General features: G+C 44.9%; 1 protein-coding gene across 8 annotated transcripts in view; it reads right to left on the bottom strand.

Moving 5' to 3' along the window:
* The window catches only part of CAST (calpastatin), a 64113-nt gene extending 40555 nt beyond the window's left edge, over window positions 1-23558 (bottom strand). For 3 of the 8 annotated variants that reach the window (XM_050912599.1, XM_050912596.1, XM_050912595.1), the window contains exons 1-3: window positions 23452-23557; window positions 17982-18047; window positions 8093-8164 (exon numbers count right to left, since the gene is read on the bottom strand). In XM_050912599.1, coding sequence (XP_050768556.1) covers window positions 8093-8164; window positions 17982-18047; window positions 23452-23502 — 189 coding nt within the window. In that variant the 5' untranslated portion in view covers window positions 23503-23557. Of the gene's footprint in view, window positions 1-1785; window positions 1842-8092; window positions 8165-17981; window positions 18048-23451 lie in introns of those variants that run through there. The other 5 variants (XM_050912602.1, XM_050912597.1, XM_050912598.1 and 2 more) reach the window with 4 other exon arrangements.
* Between the last annotated feature and the right edge of the window lie 1107 nt (window positions 23559-24665).

Here is a 24665-nt window from a genome sequence, read left to right on the forward strand (position 1 = left end):
TGTACTTAGATAATTTTATAAAAACTCAACATTGTTTTACTATTCTCACTTAAAAAGAGCCAGACTGGGGCATTTCTTGCTTCAGCATTGGCTCTGAACTCGGTATCTCTCATAATTGCTTCAGAAGGGCCCTCTGCATGCTCTGGAGGAGTAAGCACATCATTGTTAAATTAAGAAACATAAAATCTCCAGCTTTATGAGGCCTTGTCCTGCCTCACAGAGGATTCCTTCCTGGGGATCAAAAATATGAGTTTTCTAGTCGGTTCAAGCACTTCTGCTAAGCTAGGCATAAAGGCAGGCACAGGGCTGACTTCTTCCAGAACCAGGAAGGTTTCTCAGCCTTAAAGACCTCCCGAGGAGCTCACAAGGCCACTGACCTCCCTGCCTCCCTATGAGGTTCTTCCTTTGGCAGAAGAGACTCTGGACAAAGTCCCAAGCTTTTGTGGGTGCAGGTTTTCCTCCTCCTAGGAAAGCAAAGAGCAGAAACGATGAGAAGGAACGCACTGGAGACCAACTCACTGAAAAAACAGTTCCTCTACTTTCTGGAGACAGAGGCTTCTCCTCTACCCCCATTCCCAGTCCTCCAAGAGCCACCACCTTCAGGGCAACACAACTTTACCTAGATTTCAAACTGGGAGTGGCTGCTTAAGGTGCAAAGCTCCAGAACTAGAACTGTGAGAAATACTGGCCGAGGAACTCGTCCCTGAAAGTCCAGGATCAGGAACAGAATCTTCTGTGAGCTCTACATACCCCACGTATCTAATCACTCCCGTAAAAAACAAACAAACAAACAAAAAGCACTATTTTATACAAGAGGCTGACTAACAAATACGTTAGTCTAGAAAAGAAAATGTCTCACGTAGAAGAAACTACTATCCAGTATGTTTTATGTCAATTTACAAAAATACAGCATTGAGAAAACTAGTTGTCAAAAAAAGACAACAATGTTGCAAGAACTCAGTGTTAGTTAACACACTACTTTTACTTTCTCCAAAGAAGAAAAGAGAAGGAGTAAGTATTCTAGTAACAATAATAAAATAATGGCATAGCCTAAGCAACACCTACCTACCTAATTTCTACAGTTCTACTGAAAGAACAATAATATACAATTTATTGAAAAGTATTTTTTTTTCCCATACGTTTGTTGTATCTGACATTTTAGCAGCTTTTAGGTATCAAGCATAGTAGCTCTTGTTGTCAACATGTTATTGATACCTAAGCACACTTCAACCAAGAAGCTGCTTTTACAGATCCCCACACCCTGACTACACAGTATTCTGCATGTGCCATAGGCATACTAAGCTCTGCATTTGTATGCCAAAATATTATATGGGTTTTTGAAGCAACAACAGCGTGGGCTGCGAGCAATGGAAAAAAAAAAACAAACCCTAACCAAAAATACAAATACAGAACAACTTAGACACTACTTGAAAAGTCTGCTCTTCCTCATCCCTGTCTTCTTCAAGACTGCTTATGTCACGTAAACGACTTGTTGTGTAATGTGTAAAACATGCAGTCTTACACAGTGTCTAAAAAGACTGTTTCCAGTATGTTAAAATAATTTTAAAGGCCAATTCACTACACTCAGCTAGCTCTGGAGCGCTTCAAGCCTGCCGATGACAGGATCCCGTTGGAAGCCCTGGAAGCCAGCAGCTTGTGTTACTTCAGCCCACAAAATTCCCGGAAGAGAGGGGGGAGGGGGAAAAAGAGAACTGCAACATGACCGTAAATTAGCCTAAAGCGGAGGCAGCAGGAACGCAAAGCCAGTACGAACAGCTAACTTACTCGGTACACGCGTGCCTTCTGTTTCCAGCAGGAACGTCAGGATACGGCTGTTTTTCGCCCCGGCGCCGGAGCAGGCTGTGGTTTCGGTTTTCAGGAGGTGCCGGCCAAGCCCTTGGCGAGCCGGTGTGCCGAGCGGCACGCTCCCCACCCAGCAGGCAGGGCCGCCCCACCTCCGGCACAGCTTGCCGCTGCCCGCGCCCGGGGAGGGAACCCCAACAAGCAGGTCGAGGCCCCGAGAGCGCGGTGAAAGCGCCGACGCGGAGGCGAGCGCGGGAGCTCTGCCCTCTGCACCGCCGCGCCTCTTCGCACGCGGCGTGAAGCGGCGACGAGCAAACCCATGTCACGCTTCTGAGGTCACCTCTGGACATGGCTTGACCAGGTTCCCCCACCAGACACGGCTGTCACCGAGCTGACGGCACGGAGGGTCAGGCGGCAAAAGCAGGGACGAAACGTCTGCCAGGACGGCGCAACTCGGGGACGGAGCTACTTCTAGCTTTCAAAAAGCAGTATTCGTCTTCCACCTTTTGAGTTAGCAGCACTGGTGCTGAGGGAAAGAACCTGCTCGTTTCCCCTCAACAGACTGATATTTTTATTAGAAGTTTATGGGACACCCCCTCCTGAAATTTGGACTGATTACCCAGACTCTCTGAGTACGTAAATGTTATTAATCAGAAGAAATTGAGATGGTTGGGCCAGCTAAGGCCACTGAAACTTGGACTGATTAGGACTATTTTTAAGCATAACAAATCCAAATAATTTATATTAATTTAGAAGTTAAAACATGCTTCTTGAAATACCAATAGTGACCTGGTCTTGAATTTTTAAAATTTTTTTGCTATAGAATCAAATTCTCAATACCTGTAGTACGGGAGGGGGTTTTTGTATGTTTTTTTTTAAAACAAAAGCCCCCACGCCACTAACAAACCCTTCAACCATTTTTTTCATAATAGCCTCTATGCTGCCCTTTATCTCAGGCGGCCAAGAAACAAAAGTCAGCCCTAGAAGGGAAGGAGAAAGGGGAAAACGCCCAAAGATACGACACAGACTGATGAGGAAAATATCCCATTTGTGAGTGAAGTACAGAACTTTTTTTGTGAAATGACTGTATTATTTTGACCATTGCGTAGTTTTACAAGTTGCAACTTTCGCAGTGGTCTCCAGATCAGAGGCTTCTTTTACAGCGCTACTTTTCAAACATGAAGATGACCTCAGGTGATGGATGCCCGTAACGTTACACAAAGCCAGCTCTTCCACGCAGGAGGCAGTTCTATACTCCTACAGCTTCCCATTTTTAATGTTTTGGTCTATTTTTAGCATGCCTCTGCCACCAAGAAAACCAGCCCTGTTCTCCACACGGACACAGTTCTCGTGATTTTCACATGCAGGGCTACGTGCTGGCAACAGCTCTGAGGGCAACTTGCAGGAACAGCCCCATGATTTGCCACAGTCTTGCTGCAAAACACCTACAAATTGAGGATCTGTGCGCCATGACACACATCTGCTCCAAGGAGAACATGAAAGTAAGATAGTCCATTTAAATATTTTTCTGAATAACCTCAAAATTTAGAGATAGTTAGAGATAGCCTTTCCAACCTTCACAATATGACTGGTAACACAGGAATAAATTTACACATTTCCATGGACACTCCCAATCAGTACTGTGACTTCAGGTGCCTTCTACTCAAAAATGCCTTCCTTCACAATAAGGTGTCTGTGCAAAGCTCACAAAATAAAAGTTTAGTGACAGTTAAGTAAGGTATGTAGCAGAAAAAAAAATCCCAGCAAATATGCTGACAGTAGAAATCACTTTTGATGATAATCTAGAAAAACTTGTGACAGAATTTCCAGTCTGCTGCAGAAATAGTAGGGACTTTACTCAACAATATTTAGTACTTGCTCTTTTTCTTCTTGTTGTTTTCCTGTTTGTTGCACAAGAAAGCAGACTGAATCCCCCTTTAAAACAGTGTTAATTTGGATGCTAGCTGAAAGTAACTAACCTTAAATTTCTTAAATCATGAAGATCAAGAAGCTTCCTCTGAAAATATTCAAGATCAGTCAAGTCTGAAATAAGAATAATTCTTACTGGATTTTCAATGTTGTTGAATTCTTCCAGCACTGCTTCAATAAATTGTCCATGAAGGTAATACGGACAAAGATTCTCACTTCACTAAGCTATAGCAGCCAGCAACTAAAAGAAAATAACTACTCGTTAAGAACTATGCCAAAAATCTGCTACATAAAAAGCAGCAAAACTTCATTTGGTATCAACACAATTACCATATAAGAACACAAAGATCCAAGAAAGCTGGATCCAGCTGTGTTCAAATATTAGTGCCTTCTATCAATACCTATGATTGAACACTGAGCTAGAAATTGGCTTTCCTGCTGGCTATTGAACTGGCAAAAACAATTTAAAAGGCTGTAAAAGAAAACACAGCAGCGCTGGTAGGGTACCTTCTGCAGAGGAAGGAGGTTAGTTCAGTTTTTCCTCTTCACTGCTGCCTGCTAATAATGGTAGCGATGACCTCCTGGTTTGTGCACCTTGGCAGTTAATGTATACGTTGAAGAGGCTGCTCATGAGCAACCAGTAAATATTCGTGATGACATAACCTTACCCGAATCTTAACTTTTCACTCCATTTACCTGACAAGGCACGTGCTTACTGAAGAGACGCTGGTACAAAATAACAGTCAAATAGGACTTCACCTCAAAAATGAAAGAAAGGCTTGTGATAGATAGAAAAAAGTCAGAACATCTGTTTCAGTTAAATATCTTTAAATCATTCATTTAGATTTGAGTCGTACAGATACTGGGTACACCAAGGCTGCCGATTCAACTTTCTAGGTGCCCTCAACACAGGGAACACAAAAGCCATACAGATATAAAAGAGAGGAGACAAGAGAGGCAGCACTTATTCCTTATACCACACGGACACATATGCAGCTGAATAAAATCCCTGTGAGAAGACACTGAGCAGAAGCAGTGAGTAAATACTGTCTGCAATGCCAGGCACTTAAGACTGAAACAATAAAGAGCACAGGGATAAAATGAAGACACAGAGAATGGCACTTCAGATACACAGTGCAACGAAAACTAGGCCAGACAGGTAAGTGCTTGCTCTTAGGGGTAGTCCACATTACAGGATACCATCACAGGAAAATTTAACTACCCACATATTAGCCAGGCATTAAGCAATGACAAGGATTCATCACACACAGGCTCCTCTATCTTAAACTCAGAAATACAGGCAACCCAAGCAGACCACAAGCCACCAGTTATTATTACTTACTAACTGAACGAAAAATTACTTAGGCCATAACATAGAGGCAGCAAAAAACCCTCTGGCTATTCAATTTAGAGTAAGTAATTTCACCATAGGGTAAGAGTAGGTTAAAAAAAATGAACAGCTTTAGCTGGAGCAACTTAACCGCCTCATCTCACGCGCCGCTTCAAAGAAGTTAGAAATTTATCTGGGACAAGGTACGTTAATGAAAGTATTATTGACCAACAAAATGACTAAGGAATCGAAAGAGATTTTGCATGCAGGACACATTAAAGCTACAGCAGGGAAAAAATTAAAGGAAGAAACAGCAGTCCCAAAGTTGTCTAAAAACTGGTGGAATATTTTTGATTGCATTAAAAGATTTGATGTATTTTTGCAGCAAAAGAAAAAAGGCTGCCTTGCCTTTTCAAGAAATACCTCCTTTCCTGTAAAATTCCTGTAAAAAAAAAAACCTCTCCAAAATTTTTCTTTTGAATAGGTATTTTTAGAGACAAAGAGAAAAAGAAGGGCTGAAAAGAATACAGCTAGCCAAACAGCTTAAAAAAAGTATGGGTGGAACAAACTACAAGAACAGAACAATAAATCTCTGAGTTTTGCTCTATTTTAAATAACACTACAGCATCGCAGGAGATTGTTAAAATTAAAAGATATAAGTAAGCGAAGGTTTAGCCTAACTGAAGAAAGGTAGTCATGGCTGAGCGGGAACTGAAAAGGTTAAAATAAAAATAGCTATTGATTAAGAGTCAATATTAGACAGCATGAGGTAAGTATTTTCATAGTACATAATCTTTACCAATGAATATTTTGGAATATTACAGAAACTGGAGAAGCACGAAGTACTGAATAAAATACATAGCCTAAGTTGTCATAACCTAATATAAAGCAAATCCTGGCAATTACTTCGCATTTTTTTCATCACACTGCCTTCCAGTTCTTATGCTTAATAGCATCACCGGAAATTGTACCTTGCACACTTAATGTTAAAGATATGCTTATAATAGAAAGACCACATACAGAAAAAAAGACTTGAAGATGTGTTAGTTAGCAAATCAGATGTGAGCTTCCACGGCACTATGCAGCTGGTGACTGATACGCAGAAAGATTATACTCCAGACCATCCCACCCTGTACAGCTGTCATGGGAACTACATACAGAGGACTACATCCAGCTTAATTAGCAGGAGAAAGGCCCTGGCAAACTGCAGGGAATAGAAAGAAAAACAACAAAAAAGTTGGGCTGTCTTTAGTGATAGACAAAAGCATTGAAAGAAAGGGACAACTGGATTTACATCCTTGTGTCCTCCTTCATTGAGTAGAAAGGAAAAATAATTACTTAGGTAACACAGAGGTATCTTTAGGACTATTATTTTACAAAAGCATTAAGAAAATACATCCCATTCAAAAGCAGAAACACTTCCTGCCGATAGGAACTTTCTTATGGATGGGGTATCTCCAGATATGGAATACTGTGGCGGATTCAATTGACTCCTTGCCGTACTTTGGTTCAGGCTGACTAAGGTGCAACCGGCCTCACGCCCTGGGGGTGAACTGGTGAGCTGGAAAGCCCCTGGCTCACGTACAAGGGAGTGAAGGTGTCTTGAAAAATACTTCGAAAGCTGATTTGGAAACCCCAAAATGCAAGATAACCAAAGTACAGAACAAGATACCAGAGCTAAAACGAAGACATCTGTCTTGTCTACACTACTGACTAGCAGCCAACTACTTCACTCTATAAATATTGTCATCAGGATGGGCCCAATTTGAGCTCTCCCTGAACTACAGCTGGACTGCACGCCAGGTGACTCTCCTGTTGAGCAGGGACGCCTCTCAAGGTTAGAGATTCGTTACCTGAGACTAAGGGATCCTTCCTTACCCAAGGCGCAGAGATGCCCTACCCGCAACAGATCCTCGGTGAATGACTGATAGCATGGTGAATTAATGTTATAAAACATTACTAATCCCTATAGTCACTCAATATTATTATAAACATTGTATGGATAATTCCATTAGACATAAACCGTTGACCAAGTCTGAGATTAAGATTGGATACAGCTGCACCTAGGCTCCATAAGGAGTTTAGAAAGCAAGGGGGTCCACTCTGAACCTCGTGACTCAACGGGAGGGCCCTCCTTACTCTTTGCGTCTCCGGTCTCTCTGTGAATCCTTCTAACTTGACTCTAACCCAATTTTCCTTTGTATGTTTCTTCCATGCAGTAATTAATAAGGTGTACCTTACCATCAAACTTACTGAACCTTGTCAAACAACTGTTAAACTTTGTTAAATTCCATTGAACTTACTGAACTCTGTCAAATTATTATTTTACCTCAGTAAAACATATTGCTGCTTCTCTCTTTTGAGTGAGGTGCATTCCACTCATCCATGACAAATATGCACCTAACAGTGATTACCAACTACAGCCATCAGTTCATGTGTGACCACCATCAGAAAGTGTATTTTCAACGCCCTATTTCAATACTTTGCAAGACCTGAGCATGCTTAAAGTGATCCCTGCTTCTCTTCAGGGAGTATCAACTGCACTCCAATATGCAAGTCATCTTTGTAACGCCTCTGACGCTAACTTCCTGAAAAACTGAACTGCTCCAGGGGCTATGAAAGCAAAGACAGTTATCGGTGCTTCGATCTCATCAGGTCCGCTGAGTAAACAGAATCCAAACATACAAACAATACCTAAGGGTGAAAAAAGAACCATAGACCCATAAGTCAAATGAAGTTTGCCACTGATATCAATGGGACCGGGATTTTTAAAAATAACTAGGAGACTAACAAAGAACACGTGAAAGGGGAGATTGTTACCAAGTCTATTTCCTCAAGTCAACGCTGGCATTCTGCTGACTTGTGTTCCTCTTTCATTTCAATTCACTACAATTTCTAGTGAGACATGAAGAGCATCGTAGTGTTGCTGAATGCTGGCAAACAAACCGTTTTCTATCTCATTGCAGGGGATGAAGTCATATCATATCCTCTTCACTTTTAAAAGAGATCATTTCTTTAAGTATGCATTACCTTAACAGCAGAGGGTGCTCCACTTGTCTGTGTTTTGGGGGGTTGGCTGACATTAGCACTCGCTGGTTTCTTCTACAAAATAAAAGAAAGACATAATGTCGTGGTTTAATCCCAGTCAGCAGCCAAGCACCATGCAGCCGCTTTCTCACTCCCCCACCCCCCTCGCCCCTGCTCCCAGTGGGATGGGGAGGAGAATCGGGAAAGAAGGTAGAACTCGTGGGTTGAGATACGAACAGTTTAATAACTAAAGTAAAATATAATGAAATATAATAATAATAGTAATGAAAAGGAATAGAACAAAAAAAAGAAGAGGGGGAAAAAAGGGAAAATAAAAACCCCAGTGATGCACAATGCAATTGCTCACCACCCACTGACCGGTGCCCCAGCAGTGATCCACCCCTCCCGGCCAACTCCCCCCAGTTTATATACTGGGCATGAGGTTCCATGGTGTGGAATACCCCTTTGGCTAGTTGGGGTCAGCTCTCCTGGCCGTGCTCCCTCCCAGCTTCTTGCAGACCTGCTTGCTGGCAGAGCATGGGAACCTGAAAAGTCCTTGGCTTAAGGAAGCGCTACTTAGCAACAACTAAACCATCAGTGTGTTATCAACAGTATTCTCACACGAAATCCAAAACACAGCACTGCACCAGCTACTAAGAAGAGAGTTAACTCTGTCCCAGCCAAAACCAGGACACATAATAAACATCAGAAACGTTGATGAAGAAAAAGAAAAGCCAAGTAAAACTGTACACCAAAAAAAAAAAAGGTACAAAAATAAAGGTACACTAAAAAAATGTCCATTAGAACATTTTATGCAAGGCAAGTCATCCAAAAATAAATTCTCCTATGTAACTTTAATTCACGCAGACTCATTTCAGACAGTTTTGCCCAGCCCAGAACAGGCTGAGTTCTCTTGCACTGTTTTATGGAGGATATATAAATCTGTGCTGTTTCCTGTGTCAGAGTGACTCCTTTTTAATTAACAGTTAAAGCAACAGTAACCATATATACTTTAATGAAAAGTATCAATAAAAATAAGATGGGTAACCTATTGCTGTACAGACATAACTTGAGTGACAACACAGAAGGTAACATTACACCTCAGGCAGGGAAGTAAAGATATAAAGCTAAGGACAAAATGGTGGCTTTTCTAGCTAATAAATATTCTTGCAGCTGAAACAAAACCATGACATCCCCTTTGAATCTCCAGTTTTTGACCAATGCAATGCGATTATTATCAAGTACTAGTAAGTACTGCTGCAAAAACTCAGCAATTGTTGAAATCACATCTAATGAAGACTAGGAAAATAAGCCATTACTAATGAACACAGCAAAAAGCATCAGATTTTTGCTGGCAGCAGATGGGTAAGACCTATTCACTTTCTCTGATAAGTGGAAGCTCAAGATTCACCACACAACTAAAGCATTCACACTTTAATTACACTCTACAAGCAGGGAAGTCTGCAGAATGACCAGAGATTCAATCAGCAAATTTGTATGCAAACTCAAAAGCACCAGTTTTCAATGGACACTAGGTACTGTAACAGACTGGGAGACTCAGAGACCTCTGTCATTAAGGTAATTCCACCTCCTGGTCTCTTTCTGATTTAGTTCCAAAACCAGGAGAGCGCCTGGAATAAACAAAGCTGCACATTCAGCAGTCAGCCTCCAGTCAGAGCCTGGGGCAGTGGGCCACCCTCTGTGGCCATTTACATAAGATTAACATCACAAAAATGTGGCCCAACGGTAGACACTGACACAAAGTGGGACATTTACATCATGGATTTCACGCCTAGTATTGGCCACACTGGAAACAATGACATCCAAGTAAGACTTCACAGTATGTTGCAAAAACCAAGTGTAATAGTGACTTATCCTGTTAAAGGGATGTTAGGAGTGCGGCTGCCTCCATGAGGCTCTCCAGCCAAGGACTCTCCTGCATGGCTGCTGAAGTCCAGTGCTGCCCAGTACAGACCAGCACTACCCAGTACAGACCTGCCCAGCCGCTGGAGCCCAGCCCAGCGCCCCGCGGACCCAGGGTCTCTGCCCAGGCCGAGGGATGTCGTTGCAAGTTCAACCAGCAGCAAAGCCAAGCACATATCCCAGAGACACACAGACACAGACAAACACACAGGACACTGATACAGTCGGCGACACTGCTGTCAGCAGCACCCACACACAGGACCCACATCACACACCAGCACCCACAGCCACGTCCCCTCCTCTGGGGCTGGCAGCGGCAGGAGATCACTAGTGCAAGCACACACTTGGGACCCTCTGGGCTCATGAGCACAGGCACAGTGGTGGGTCCGCCGAGCACCAGCACGGCCCCTCTGTCCCCCCAGCACCCCTGCCCGGACCCCGGCCCTCTGACCCCCCCATGGCTCCCCTGCTCGCCGGCTGGTCCAGCTCGGTGCTCGCTGCAAACACGCAGCACTCGCACACACATCCCACGGGCACCCCACACTCGTGGTCCCCTCAAAACCAGCACGGATCCTCCGCCCGCAGACCTGGGGCCTCCTACTCACCCGCCGGTCCGGCTTCAAGTTCGCCGGTTGCGCTGGTTAAACCACACCACGGGTGAATACAGACGCACAGCCCACGCACACCCGGTTTGGGGAGGACACGGACACTCGCCCCCCCGGCAGCCGGCCCCAGGCACTGGGCTGTGACCCCGGCACCTTGCCCCATCAGTTGGCACCGTCCCACGGACCTCCTCCAACGTCCTGGACCCTCGGGTTTCCAGCCTCACCCGCTGCAAAGTCCCGGTTTGCTGCAGTTTCTTGAGAGCCCATCCGCTGCTGCGACTGACCGGGTTGGTTTCTGGTTGTTGCCTTCGCTGATGCTAATTGCTCAGGTTTTATGTTTCTGTGCATCTGTCTCCCTCTCTTTCCTTATCCTCCCAGCTGAGAAGGTAAACATCCTCAGGCTCCACATGTCCAACTAGGGCCACTGACCAGGTTTGTTCTTATCACAGCCTCCCTCATCATATGTCAGTCAGGTTTGTCTCGGTATTTTCTTCTTATGGCTCCTTTGACCAGATACCCTTAAAGGAGCAGACACTCTCCTCCCACACACCCTTCAACCCCCATTAATTCCCTTAATCAAGCAGCAGTCTTCCAGCCCTAGGTGGCAATGCCCCTGAAGGCAGGTGACGGAGGTGTGATGCATTACAATTTTGTAGAGAGAGTACCGAGATGCAGAACGCTTTGGGTTTTATCTCTGATGTAGTGCATTAAAGACTCAGTAATAAGCACTACCTACAAATGCTTCAACTTTTAAATAAGTTACTAAGTTGTTGAAGGAACGTGGAATTTCAAGTGCTACGCTTCCATTTTCAAAAAAAAAAGAAAAAAAAAATCATCAAAAAAGAGCAGACCTTTGAAGAGCAATCAGTATTCTGGGTATGCCTTCAGTATCACAGCTCTTGATTTCCACCTCAGGCTCAGCCTTTGGCTCAGGACCTCATGGTTCATGGTGTTCAGGACTTACCTTTGGCACCTAAGACTATGTCTAACATAACTGTGATGCTCTGAAAATCCACAAATAAAGTACTGTTTTGCAGGAGTTTTTATGACACCCACCAACATATTCAAAAATTTCAGTCGCAAGGCTAGCCTCTTCCCCCCCGCCCCAGTCTGAACTAGAAAAAAACTAACAGAGTGAAATAAATCCTTGTTCTGAGCATGAACTTACGTTAATCAATTAAACAGCATTAAGAAAAAATTGTTAATGCAAACATTTCTCTGTTTCATGGTAAGCGGAACAGCAAGAAAGATACAGGTACGAGAGAGAGAAGAAAAAGAAGGAAATAAATTCTCCTCTGACAACGTGGAGATAAGCTATGTGGGAAGTTAAGCCACCACATCAAATCAGTATTCTTTACTGAATACTGACCACGATAGCCTAAGTAGAGTAATGCATTTTAGTTCCCAGGGTCATCTGTCAACAGTAACTTCCTTGGTATCTACCCCTTAATACATTTGTAAAAGCAGAAAAATTGGCCACATCATGCTACGAGGTTCATCATTCTTTTACGCTCATTAAAATAATGATGTTATGTGCTTCCCAGCATCGTCCCCACAATGCTCCCTCCAGGCAAACCAGCTCTGACACCCTTTATCAACAAATCCATCAGAGCTGTTCCCATCTTCTCCCCCTGCAAGAGGTGGAAGAGTATTTTTTTTCTGTGACAGTCTCAGACACAATCAGCTGAAGAATCACCTTGCAGCTGCACTCATACCTTGCTTCCCAACCTGATAATAACAGAGCTAATGAATTACCAAAGCATAGCTTCTTTATGAAATGAAATAGAAGAATCAAGAGCCTGTACAGAATTGTGTGGGAAGGAATAAAAGCTGTGGCATACAGATACTTATAATCTACTCTTCATTATTAGCAGTGGCTTCAAAACAAAAAGCCAAAATGCTGTTTCAGAGTGGAATATTAATTCACCCATGTTTAATAAAGGGGAGATAAAATATATATCCTTTTGATATGTAGATTTTCCGAGGGAAGACATGCATTAAGACTGGTGTCTAGAAACACAGATTAAATGTTCATCTTGGACTACAACGTTCAAATGTTCGTTATAATATTGCAATGAGAATGCATACAGTACAGTTGTTTTAAGGGGAAAAAAACCAAACCACATAAGGAAAGAACGTGCAATCTCTGTAGAGATTACCCTGAGTAACTCTTAACACTTTTTCTTGATAAGGAATCCTGCAGGGCAAGCATCAGGATTAAAAACAATCCTGATGTCAGAGCAAAGAATCAATTCTAAAAGGATAGTAATGCTTCAGCGCCAATTATCACTGTCATCCTTTCAAAGTAAAGAATGTATTTCCTGTTAAGTAAAGAACAATGAGCTGAGCAAGCAGCACATATTTTGTCTACACTGCTGTAAAGCATGACTCGAAATGGCAGGGTGTGTTAGGGAGGGTCGTTTCATACCGTATCTGGTAAAACAAGGGCCCACTCTAAGCTGGGGCTTCAAATTCCTAGAATATATGGCCCCGTCTTCCTTTTAATACCACATTTTTACATTCAGACACCAGCAATGCACAGGCTAGATTTTTATACTGACACAGAAGCTCTCCTTGGTATCTCCCTCTACGACAGTAAAAAGAGAATAGGTCTTTCCAGATTATGTGCAGTTAATAACACAAGCATGAATCCATTCAAAACAGAGTAGGGGGTTTTCAGCGCAGAATCACACACAATGGGAGCGTTTGGTTTGCATCTTATGAAGTCCACATGTGGTTATGTACTAAAGCACACTGCGCACCCAAGGGCAGCCCTCTGAAGGGGCAATGCTGAACACGGTGTTCAAGAAGAGGACAGCAGGACCATGCAACTCATTACAGCACAAGACCTGCCCGGCTGGGTCCGACCGAAGTTTCACATATCCCATTTCCCTGTCTCTAGCAGTAGCCAACAGCAGATATAAAAGAAAACAGAAAACGTGATGTAGAAATAGGTCAGGTATGTGTTGATACTCCTTCCAAATACTCTCACAGATTCAAACAATTTGTGACCCAGGGCCTTCTTAATTTCAGTGTATCTTATAAACTGTCCTGGGTTTCTCTTCAGTGATTTTGTCCCATCTCCCCTTGAAAGGATTTCTATTTTAGCATCCAAAAGCTTCTGGAGCACCAATGCCTTGACGGCATACAAAGTCTGAAGCAATCTGAAATTGGTGGAAGGGCACACATAAGCTGAAGATGATGTCAAGATGAGGGGTAAAGGAAAATCACACCAGCTGTCTCTCATATGCTAACACTTTACATACAAAATTGCTAAAAGCCTTGGAACATCAGGAGGGAAGGAGAAGAAAGGAAATTTCCTATTTCATACACTTTGCAACGGCATGCTGCAAACATGTTGACTCAGGACCATGATGTCACAACACAGTGAGAAAACAGAGGGACAGATATGGGAAAACAGCAGCACATCACTCACTTTTACTGGGTGGCAGGTGCATCCCAGCTGCAAACATATGCAACAGCCTCAAGTGCATGAGCAACCACCAATTCCAACAACGATCATTTCTTTTCTGTTAACATCTACCATACACACATTCACAAGGAATGAAAACATTTCATCAAAGCTGATTTAGATTCTCAAGAAGTGTCTGATTCTCCATAGAATGTGAATTCAACAAGCGTAAGGTTCTGAAAACCAAGACACAAAGAGTTAAGGTATGTCCCTGTGCCTTGAACCTTTGTCCTTGAGCAGTGCCCAATACAACCATAACACACACACACTTTCACTGTCAACTACGCTGATGAAGAACTGCCTATATCTTCTTTCGATTACGTATTCTAACACACCTGTAGTTACCAACTCTGTGCCTCCAGCAAATCTTTTGCCTGTTAAGACAAGACACTGTGTACAGATACACATTCAGTTGCTCATCATTAGATTGACAGATTACGTGTACCTCAACCTAAAGCTGACCATTCCTGTTGCAAGTAGATCCCCTGGTCTGTCTACACTTGAAGCTTGAGTAGCACTGCTGAAATGAGGCAAACCAGTATGACGGTATCTTTCCTTTGCTAACATCCATTAGGTAATGAAATGGAGGAGATCAATCTTTCCAAGATCAACATGGCCCTGTGAAGCAGGATATCACAGTCCTATCCCTTCCAAAACCCTTCCACAATACCTCTCTCCTGTGCTAGATGCAACAGCACTGAGTATTAGTGCAACCAAAGGGCTTCCAAGTAACTACCCCAGGCTACTGTGAAGGATCAGGGTTAAAGCAAAATGGGTATATAGCCTTAAGGCCCCATCTTAGCTTTTGTTTTCAGAAATGGAACAGACTGAATTTAGTATTCTAGAAGGAGGAGTCGGAACCTTAGCACTGCGGTAAGCTTTATGTTTCTGGCCACTGAACAGAAGAGGTGAGAGTGGACCCTCGGGACGAGCAGCAGGGCAGGACTGTCTGCACCCTTTACTTTCCAAGCCAGACAGTCATCAAGCAGAACGGAGGTTGCTGGAAACAGCCGCTGAGCTCACCTGCTGTCTGTCTCCTCCAGCCAGCCAGCAAGCTCTAGCTGTGTGACTTCAGTGTCAGCCACTCCAGTGTAGTACAACACAATGGATTTCAGAAGCTGCATTTTTAAGTGAGGAGTAGGTACGAGCTGCAGCTGCCAGCTATGCTACCGATACCATGCAGGAAGGGAAGCCTGCTCCATGACTCAGAGGGAAAGGCTCACTGCCTTCAGTGAGTTCATGGCTTCCCCTCTGAGCTTTGAGGACGCTGTTTACCACGCAGCTGCGTGGACCAGGCTGGTACCTGGTGACCTGGTTTCTTTTCTCTCCTACTGAGCAGTTGGATGACCTTAAGCAAGGCAATTCCAGCTCTGTGCTTCAGCACCTCCCCTTCCCCACATTTTATCTAGGTCACTCAGACAATGTGTCTAGTCTCCTTTACACAACACTTTAAGATCTAAGGAAAGTACTGTGTGATAGTTAAGCAGTAAGACACTGGGAACTTAAAAAGTAAATGCTTCCTGAAAAAACAATTTTATGAACCAACGTCTGTTGGTACATCATAGATAAAGTGCACATACTCCCTGCTATGATTGTATGTAATTCCAAAAGTATAGTGTTATTCAGGACATCACCTTCACACTGGTAACTCCTAATGCTTTTAAAGCATTATTTTATTTTATTGTATTATGATGCTAGAAATGGAAAAACCTTATGGAGCCATCGAATCTCCTCAGCACCTCTGTGCAAGTGCATGTCTTACCAAGCAGGTTTCTATTTACAGTAAACCTGCTGTGTTTTTTTCAATCTACTTTTAAGTCTCCAAGAAGGAAAGGCTTAAGAAGCCTATTCTACAGCTTAACAGTACTCATTTTGAGTTCTCCTTGATGTTGTGGCTAATTAGCGTCTCCTACACAAACCTGTGTCAGATCTTTCCTACCTTTACTTTTCAAAGCTTTACTCCTCTTCTCTCACTCCTTCAGGACTATATACCCAAAGAATCTGAGAAACAGAGTTGTTCATTGTTATTTTTAGCTAAACAATGAGCATAAAGACTTTTACAATTTTCCCTTCAATATGAATATGAACCCTTCAAAGACCTTTGTATTTCCTTGTCATTTTTATAATGCATTACCAAACCTTTTTTAGCAGAGATGTGAACAAATTCAATATTCTAGACAAGGTTGTCCAGAGCTATCTACAGATAGATTATAAATTTCTGCTTCAAAATTTGAAAATTACAGGAATAACCTCTGACTTTTAAACAAAAATATAACATTGCAGACTCTTGGGAAAGCTGTACAAAGATTTTGAGTTGCTACCTCAACTGCTTAAAAAAATCAGAATGTTTTGGAGGTAGATGTGAACCATGGTGGAGCTAATGGTGTTCAATGGGCCTAAGAAAAAGTGTTTTGATCTACTTTCACTTTTAAGCATTGCACAGTCAATGGAACAAGTCAAATATATGAAGAAATTCACAAGAGGAAACACACGCAGTATTCTAAGGACTCAAAAAGCAAAAGCATCAGGACAATAAACTTAGCAACAGCCTTCTTTTGCTAGCTAGAAACAGATCTTCTCAGTGAGAGGTCAGAAACAGTAACTCCACAACCCAAACTACAGGCTTCAACTCCCACCCTTCCCACAAAGAAGTCAGGACTTCTATATTAAGAGCAACAACATGCAATCAAAGAATTTGGCATTAAACTAGGAGTGTATAAAAGAACAATGCTATTTAAGAGAAAACTAAACTGTCTAGAGAGGAAAGGAGGAACATGTTCCCAGGCCAGACAAGGCTTCCTTGGTATTTGGACAGGAAAGAAAGGTAATTGCTTTAATCATCTACTTCAGAGGACAGTAATAAAAGCGTTCACTGGCCTTGATTTGCAGTGCAGTTAAACACACCACAGCTTAGACAAAGTTATTTTCCAAATAGCTTCTGCTATGAACAAAGTATCACGCACACCTATTTCTGGCTTCCCTCTATCAGCGATCGACATTTGAAGCCAACAAGCAGGCAACTAGTAACAGACCTTTCTACGAGTTCTTCTCTTTCTGAATCTGCCGTCAGCCTTTCTTGGGGAAGCACTGCTCCTGCTTGCAATAGCAGAGGCCGCTGGGGAACTAACGATCGGTACTGGCACCACCACTTTGTGATACCAGCCTGACTCACTGTAGCACACAAGGACCTACCTCCAAGCAGCTAACAGGGCTTGGAGCTGCTGGGAGGAGAGGTGACCCTTCCAAGTACTGATCCTAACACTGCCTGCGACCCATACGGCTTCCGATTGTTAACAACAGCCGCTATGCTCAGACTATGAAGTTGCTTGTGTAAACTCAATGTTATAACACAGCAGGGACTCTTGAAGTGTAAACACCAGTTCCTGAGGAGGCATTATCTTGAAAAATAAGTATTCTTTCTAAAATACAGCACTGACCACATATTTGCAAGTGTGTCAGGAGATGGCCCAGACATGCAACATCTGTGTATGAATTTGGATTTGTATCTCTGGAAGACAAGCCAGGATGCAGACAAGGTAGAAAGTGTCACGGTGCACTCGCTTTATCCGTACTTCTGGACAATCGAAAAACCAGGACCCTCAGATGTGTCCCACAGCGTACCTGCACTGCTGAACAGACACATCCACTGAGATCATTTCCGCCAATACTAACATGAATTATTTGTGCAAGGATGAACAGAGCAAAGAAATACTTTCAGTAGGCTGCTCAGCAGCACAAGACAAAACTACATTCCTGGAATGAATAATGAGTGACTACAGTCACCAGTTAATTATCTGAAAACCTCCACTTTGCTATCAGAAGACAAAAATCTGTATAGGAGGAAATTCATTACCGACTTTTCTTCTTAATATGTTCAAACACTTGAATTTACCTCTGCCTCTTCCGCTTTTTTCTCTCCCGATTTGGAAGAAGCTCCACTTGCCTTCTTGTCACCATGCTGTAAGTAGAGAAAATAGATCTGTAGTTATTAAGATCTTAAATTATACGTTCTATGTAGAGAAATTCCCAAACATCTTAGTGCATGTATGATTCCTTTCACCTACCACAATACAACAGAAGGGAACATTATAAGTTTTCCTTCTCACTAATGGACAGGATTTCTAACAAGTGAAATCACAGTCGGAAAGTCACGACTTCCAGAGCAGTACGTGTCACGTGATTGTTCTTGTGAAAAGTTCTGGAAGATATTAAGCTTATCACTCATTCCTCACCGGCACAGCACTCTCCGATAGTTGCTTCGGAAACGCTGTCAGTCCCACAGGCTTCAGCAGAAACTGAACAGCTCTCAGAGAGACCAACACGACGTGTGCAATGATGAGCGTCCACTCCAACATCTGAACTTTCCTCAGACACATTAAAACGCTCATTATGCCCAGCCCTCCTTACCTGGAAGAAAGCTGTTACTATCGTTTCTAGAATTCTGCTGCTGATATACAAAAAATAAATGCTGTAACAGTTCAGGCACAGGTGCACATTAGGAAATACATTTCTTCCAGGTTCCCCAAACCTCCTGCACCTTTCATCCCCTCCAAGACTTTAAACCTCTTGCTTTCATCTAACCTGATGCGCAACCCCATTTGCTCCCCACGGGCGGCAACATACCCAAAGACACAATTTGTTCAGCATGCACACTGGCATCCAGGGCATGTTTTACTCTCTGCATCTCTGAAAAGTGCTGAATACGGTCCCTCAAAAAATCTTTTTCAAAAGCATACTGTTTAATCTTTAGAATAAAAAAGGAAGTAAAAAGCAAGAAGTTTTACCATGAATATAAAAGGCAACCTAATAGAGCTATTATCTAATATCTCAGCTAGTGTAACTTCCCACAGCAACTGAGACATCTGGGAATGAGGATTCATGTCTGGTTTGTTTTGTTAAGTAAAGACAGGAGATGATCTGAGACCCATTTATTGCCTTCTGTTTTGAGGACTGAGCAGGAGTTAAAGTTTGCTAACCCCCTAAAGTAATGAGTTCCTACAGACTTTTCTTTACGTGGCTATAGGGAGAAAGTAATGATTCATGTATCACTGCACTATCTTCAACAGGAATGTGTTCAAGCACATCAGCAGACAGGCTGGGAAAATACTATAGCTGAATGAACAAACAGAACTGGAAGTAAAAAACCAGCATATGTCTAATCTTTTTCCATTATGGTGGTACATGACAAAGATTTAAAAAATTGTTTTAGACAACCTCTAATAATTCAAGTTTTTAAAATGAGTTTGGGCATGACTAAGATACTCAACAAGTTTTAAAACTGAAAATGCTGTCCTCATATTCCAATTGTGCCTCTTCAGAGGAAAAACAAGCCCCGTAGGTTGTCTTTTCGGTAAGAGATGAATTGATTCACTGCTCCATAATAGCACTTTCAGTATAGACACAATTAACCCAGTTATCTGTGCTTTTTACTGCTACAATAAAAGCACACCACACACATACCAGTAAAAGCAATGTCAGTGAGCGTGCTCTTGCTGACAAAACAGTAACTCCAGAGCCAGCACTGCTATAAGGCTCAGGAGCTACAGCTCCTGCCCAGCAAAACTTTGTTGTGTAGACCAGGCTCTCTTCCTAAACAGATACCCTCGGCATCACAACACTCTAAAAGCCAAGTGCTACCCTGAATCCAGCTAATTCAGCTAATAAAGCAAGCACGTCTTTCTGTACATTGCATGTATTTTATTGCTTTTATTCATTTGCTTCTTCAAATGTGGACACATGTTTAAAAGCAGCAACACCAATTAAAGCCCAGATTTTTTTTTTTCTTTTATTAAACCAAGTCACAGAATGCAGGAGCCTTACTTAGTTCCTACTGAGTGTGCCAGACTCTTAGGAGGGCCAAATCTGGTGTCACTCTTCCTCCCTAAGTCCACCTCCTCATCTTCACACCAAGGAAACCCGTACCAGCCAGGACACAGCACCAACAGGGCACCCAGTCTCAGGACTATGAAGAGGGGGATACTCAGTGTCCCAGCGGGTGGATGGAGCTCAGTGTTCCCTCTTGGGTGTCAAGGCTTCTGCGTTTGCCTGCCTCGGCAGACGCTTCTCCTGTTTCCCCATCCCCAGACCAGGCGGTCAGGTACAGCGGTCTGTGCTGCCCGCAGAGGGCAGGACAAGGGGGCTGGCAGGATTCCCTCAACCACCCGTCGAGCAGTATGCCAACTCCGCGTCCCTGAGGGACCCCAGGGCAGCTTCACTGGCCAGAGAGGACAAGGAATGGACCAGGACAAGGACCACAACTTCACCATCCCTAAACTCAAGTCAGAGGGAGATTAAATGCATGCCGTCTTCCCTCCAGAAGGCTATGTCAAACAGCACCTACAATAACGAGACTTTGACTTAAAGGCCAAATACTGTTTATTTTAACCGTGGGAACAAAGCACGTACGGCCCGACCAAAGTAATTTTTTATCCCGTAAGTTGGAGTCACGCACTGTGTACACATTAAGCACTGATACTCTGTGGCCTCAGATAATAAACAGCCTATGAAAGTCTGCCATCCTGAGGACGTAACCTTGGAAAGCACAACCTCCTAATACACCTTCCGAGAAGACCATGTTGGTTCCCTGAACAGCTGATGCTTAACGTACAGGAAGGGACCCTGTTTCAAAAATGCCCTTCAACAGCTCTTTACTGCTCTGTATTTCCAAGCTTTGAACCTTCTGGTAAAAAAATAAATATATAAATAAGATAAAGCCAATAAATCAATCTGCTTAGCAAGAGACTAAGCTCAGGTTTTCTGGGACAGTATGCATGCATTGCTCCTTTACGTTTCCAAGTGGATGACGGAGTTGACTTTTCCTTTGGGCGCTCTTTCCTTCTTCTGCTCATCTTTCCTTACAATGCCAAAGAAACATATCCATAACCAAGCCAGTAGACAGGCACAGCTCCAGCTCTGTCACACAAACTGTGGGCGTACAGCTGAAGTTACATTTCTGGTTTAACTAACGAGCTAACAACAATTCCCTATCGTTGTTAGGTTGGCCCAAAATATTTTCCAACTTTACTAACTAAAAGCAAAACACGCAAACTCACTCGTAATCACCTCTTCACAAAATACACAAAGAAGTTACCATGAGCAAGAAAGTTTATCCTGAGATCTTCATCGTGTTCTGCAATGCACAAAAATGTCATGACACTATTGTTTTACAGACACATCTTTAACTTCTGATTCAAAGAGCATTCATAAACCAGAAAGTAACTGGCCTACGTGGAAAGCACAGAGCAAAATACTAACAACTGAACATACAACTGCATTCTCAGCCCGTGCTTGCAAAAATCAGACCTCAACTAAAGGTCTTGCTTCAAGAAATTCCTTCTAAACCTCGGGAGCCCCATCAGCATTAACGAGCCTTTGGTTAAAAGCCATTGCGCAGCATCTCGGAGGACTGCAGTGACGACACGCTTGCTAACTGGGTGAGAAGGGAAGTCTCCTTGCAAGACTCTCAGCTGAAGTCAACCAACTTTGCATTACAGATGTTAAAGGAGATGTATCAGTTTACGCGGATAGGAATCTGACCCTCATTTTCAGTTGAAACTGGGAGGAAGATGGAGATCTTTGATGCTGCTCATAAAACTGCCAGGTGGAAAGAGGTGCCAGGGGAACAACAAGCGAGCAATGTAAGGAACGGAAAAAAGTGAAAACTAGATTCTTCTAACAACCATCCCATCCTGCTTTAAATACACCAGCCAGTAAAAATACTGGTAGAGCAACCAGCGAATCTTTTTTGTGTCTGCTCCCCTCTCCCACCTTTTCTGCTTCGCTTATTCATCCTTTAGACCATAAGGTCTTGCAGGCAGAAACTGCCCTGTGCGGTAGACGTGCACGGGACAGGAGAGGACTCCAGCCTCACGCGGAGGCCCGCAGGTGCTATTCTGCTGCCACCAACGGTAACGATGGGTTTCCATCGGAGTATGTGGAGGAGCGGTTTCCTTACCTGATCACAGGTAGTCATGTTGTCTTGGTATCTTTTCTTACCCTGGCTTCAGTGACCCAGGACTACCGAGGCCTTTAACATTCCTGTCATCACTTAATGCAGCAATTCTCAAACTTTCCTCCTTGTGACTTTGTGCCACCTCCACCACGCTGTATCACTGATTTGACTTGACACAACGAATCATACTTGAAAACAGTACTAAACACCGATCCAAACTACTGAGAGCAATTTAAAAGTAGTTATAAATTCAACAGATTTCATCTACCTGATTACGTATTTAGGAAATACATTAAAGTGATATTTCCCTGAAAGCCACCTTACACAATGCACACTTTCTGTAAAACTTCAACAGAATGCAAACTTTTTTTCACTACTCCACAGAGAGACCAACTGTTTCCTCATATGACTCGTAAGTTATAAAGACAACTTTTTAAAGCAACTGCAGGTTCGTCACAGTAATAAGTAGCGATCTAAGTCCAGCCAAACCACATGGAGCCATCAGAGAGCTGTGGTTTACTCAGGGAGTATCTAGCAAGCGACGACTATTCCTGGCAACTCCACCACCTACCTGCAGTTAAGAACATGTTTCTGAAAAAAAGGCACACCGCGGAGTTTTTTTCCAAAGCAGAAACAATCCCACATAAATTCTGCCTTATGTCGCAAATTGCCGTGTTTTGACGGAGCGGTACAGCTTCGTCAGCTAGCGAGCCTGCGTTATTCAGAAGATGACGAAAACAGCCAACAGCACGAAAAAGCCCGTTTTTCCGTGTCGCTCGTAAAAAGACCGCGCAGGGATTATGGAAGCACATCCAGAGAACACCACGTTCTCACCTGACCTGAAACACTACGACACCAGCGCTGGAAAAAAGCGCCGATTCGCCTCCAGTCACCACAAAATCCTTTCCTTATCCTCTCTTAAGCCTTCACGCCAGAGAAGGGAGGGAGCCTCCGGGGCACCTCGCCCGCGGGAGCCCTCCCCACCCCGCGCCCGGCCGCTCCCCGGGTCGCCCACCGCCTCCCGCCCCCCGAGAGTGGCCCAGGCTCCCCCGGCCCCCTCCAGCCTTCCCCGGCGGCCCCACGGCCGCAGCCCCGTATTTACCATGGCGTACCACCATCGCGCGAAGGCCATGGCGCTGCCCGGGGCTCCTCACCGCCCCGCACGGCACAGCAAGGCAAGGCACGGCCCGGCCCGGGCCGCGCCCCGGCAGCCGCCTCCGCCCCCGGGCGGCACCCATCGCGGCAGCGGCCTCCCGCCACCGGGCCCCACAGCAGGGCGGCGCCCGCGGACCCGCCGAGGCCCTGGGGCTGCCCGGGTAGCGCGTCCCGGCCCGCCACCGCCACCCCGACCCCGGCCCCAAGCCCGACCCCGACCCGGGCCCCGCCGGGCTCCGCTCCCGCCCCACCTTACCGCCGCGGGCGCGGCGGGGGGCGGCTGCCTCCCCGTCCCGGGCTGCGACATGGCGGCGGGGCTCCCTGCCGCCTGTTCCCCGGCGCTGCTGCGGGACCCGGGGAAGCGGGTGGGCGACCGGGCGCGGCGTGGAGCGGCGCGGAGCGGAGCGGGCCCAGAGCCACAGCCGTCTGGCGCGGCGGGCGGTCCCTCCCCTTCCTGCCGGGGCCGGGCCCGGGCCCGGGCCCGGGGGGGCCCGGGGGGGAAGAGGGCTGCGGCCGGCGGCTGTGACTCGGGCCCGGGCTGAGGCGGCCGGGCGGGTACGGGGCGTGAGGCGGCGGCCGCCAGCGCCCCTCGCCCTGTGAGCGCCGGTGGCAGGACGACGCTCGCTGGAAACAAGAGTGGCTTTTCTTAAAAATAGGGTTGGTTTGAGGTTTTTTTTTTGGGTGGGGTGGGAATGCACAGACGCTTTCCTTTTCCTCATGGAAGTCTTTGCCCTCGGAAGAGCATTGGGTATGGACACCCGACCCTCAGCTGGAGGTTGGCGCCGAGGCGGCTCCTGCCCCATCATGGCTTCCCCCAAGATGGAGCCGGGCAGCAGGCGCCTGCGGCTGCTCTGGCACCCGGCTCCTCCGCCAGCCTTGGCCGGCACCTCGGCTCCTCCGCCAGCCTTGGCCGGCACCTCGGCCCCAACGGGTGTGAAAGGCAAGGGACGCCTTCCCGCCACGCAAATGCCCTCGGTTTTGAAGTCGGTTTGGTATCTTGTGGGTTGGTGTGGTGTTAACGCTTACGTCTAGAGGATTTACCGTAGCTGGGGTTATTCCATGGAAAAGCTTTCAAGGTCTGATGTTTTTTTAAGACTGAGTCCTGAATGTCCCCGTCCCTGTGAGTCTTTACATGCAGGAGCTGCCCGGGTTGTACTGGCGGCTCTTCCAAAACACTGCAGGAACAGGTAATGGTCAGTCAAAGCTGAAGGAAGATGAGGCACGGCCAAACCACCCTGAGCAACAGCTGGAAAATCCTCCGTGAGTAGGAATGGTGCAGTCCTGAGCCCGGTTTGGCCAAGTGTCCTGTTCGTGTGGATGTGTAGCTGGAAGGAAAAATTCATCGTTTACCAAGAGTGGTTCTCCGAGGCCGCCTCTGTACAGACACGAACTGCGACTCAAGTGGTGCGGCAAATATTCTCGAAGCATTACGGCAAGAACGATGTGATTAATAACACGAAGTCAACCTCC

The sequence above is a fragment of the Gymnogyps californianus genome, chromosome Z, assembly GCF_018139145.2.
Source record: "Gymnogyps californianus isolate 813 chromosome Z, ASM1813914v2, whole genome shotgun sequence".
Taxonomy (NCBI): Eukaryota; Metazoa; Chordata; class Aves; order Accipitriformes; family Cathartidae; genus Gymnogyps; species Gymnogyps californianus.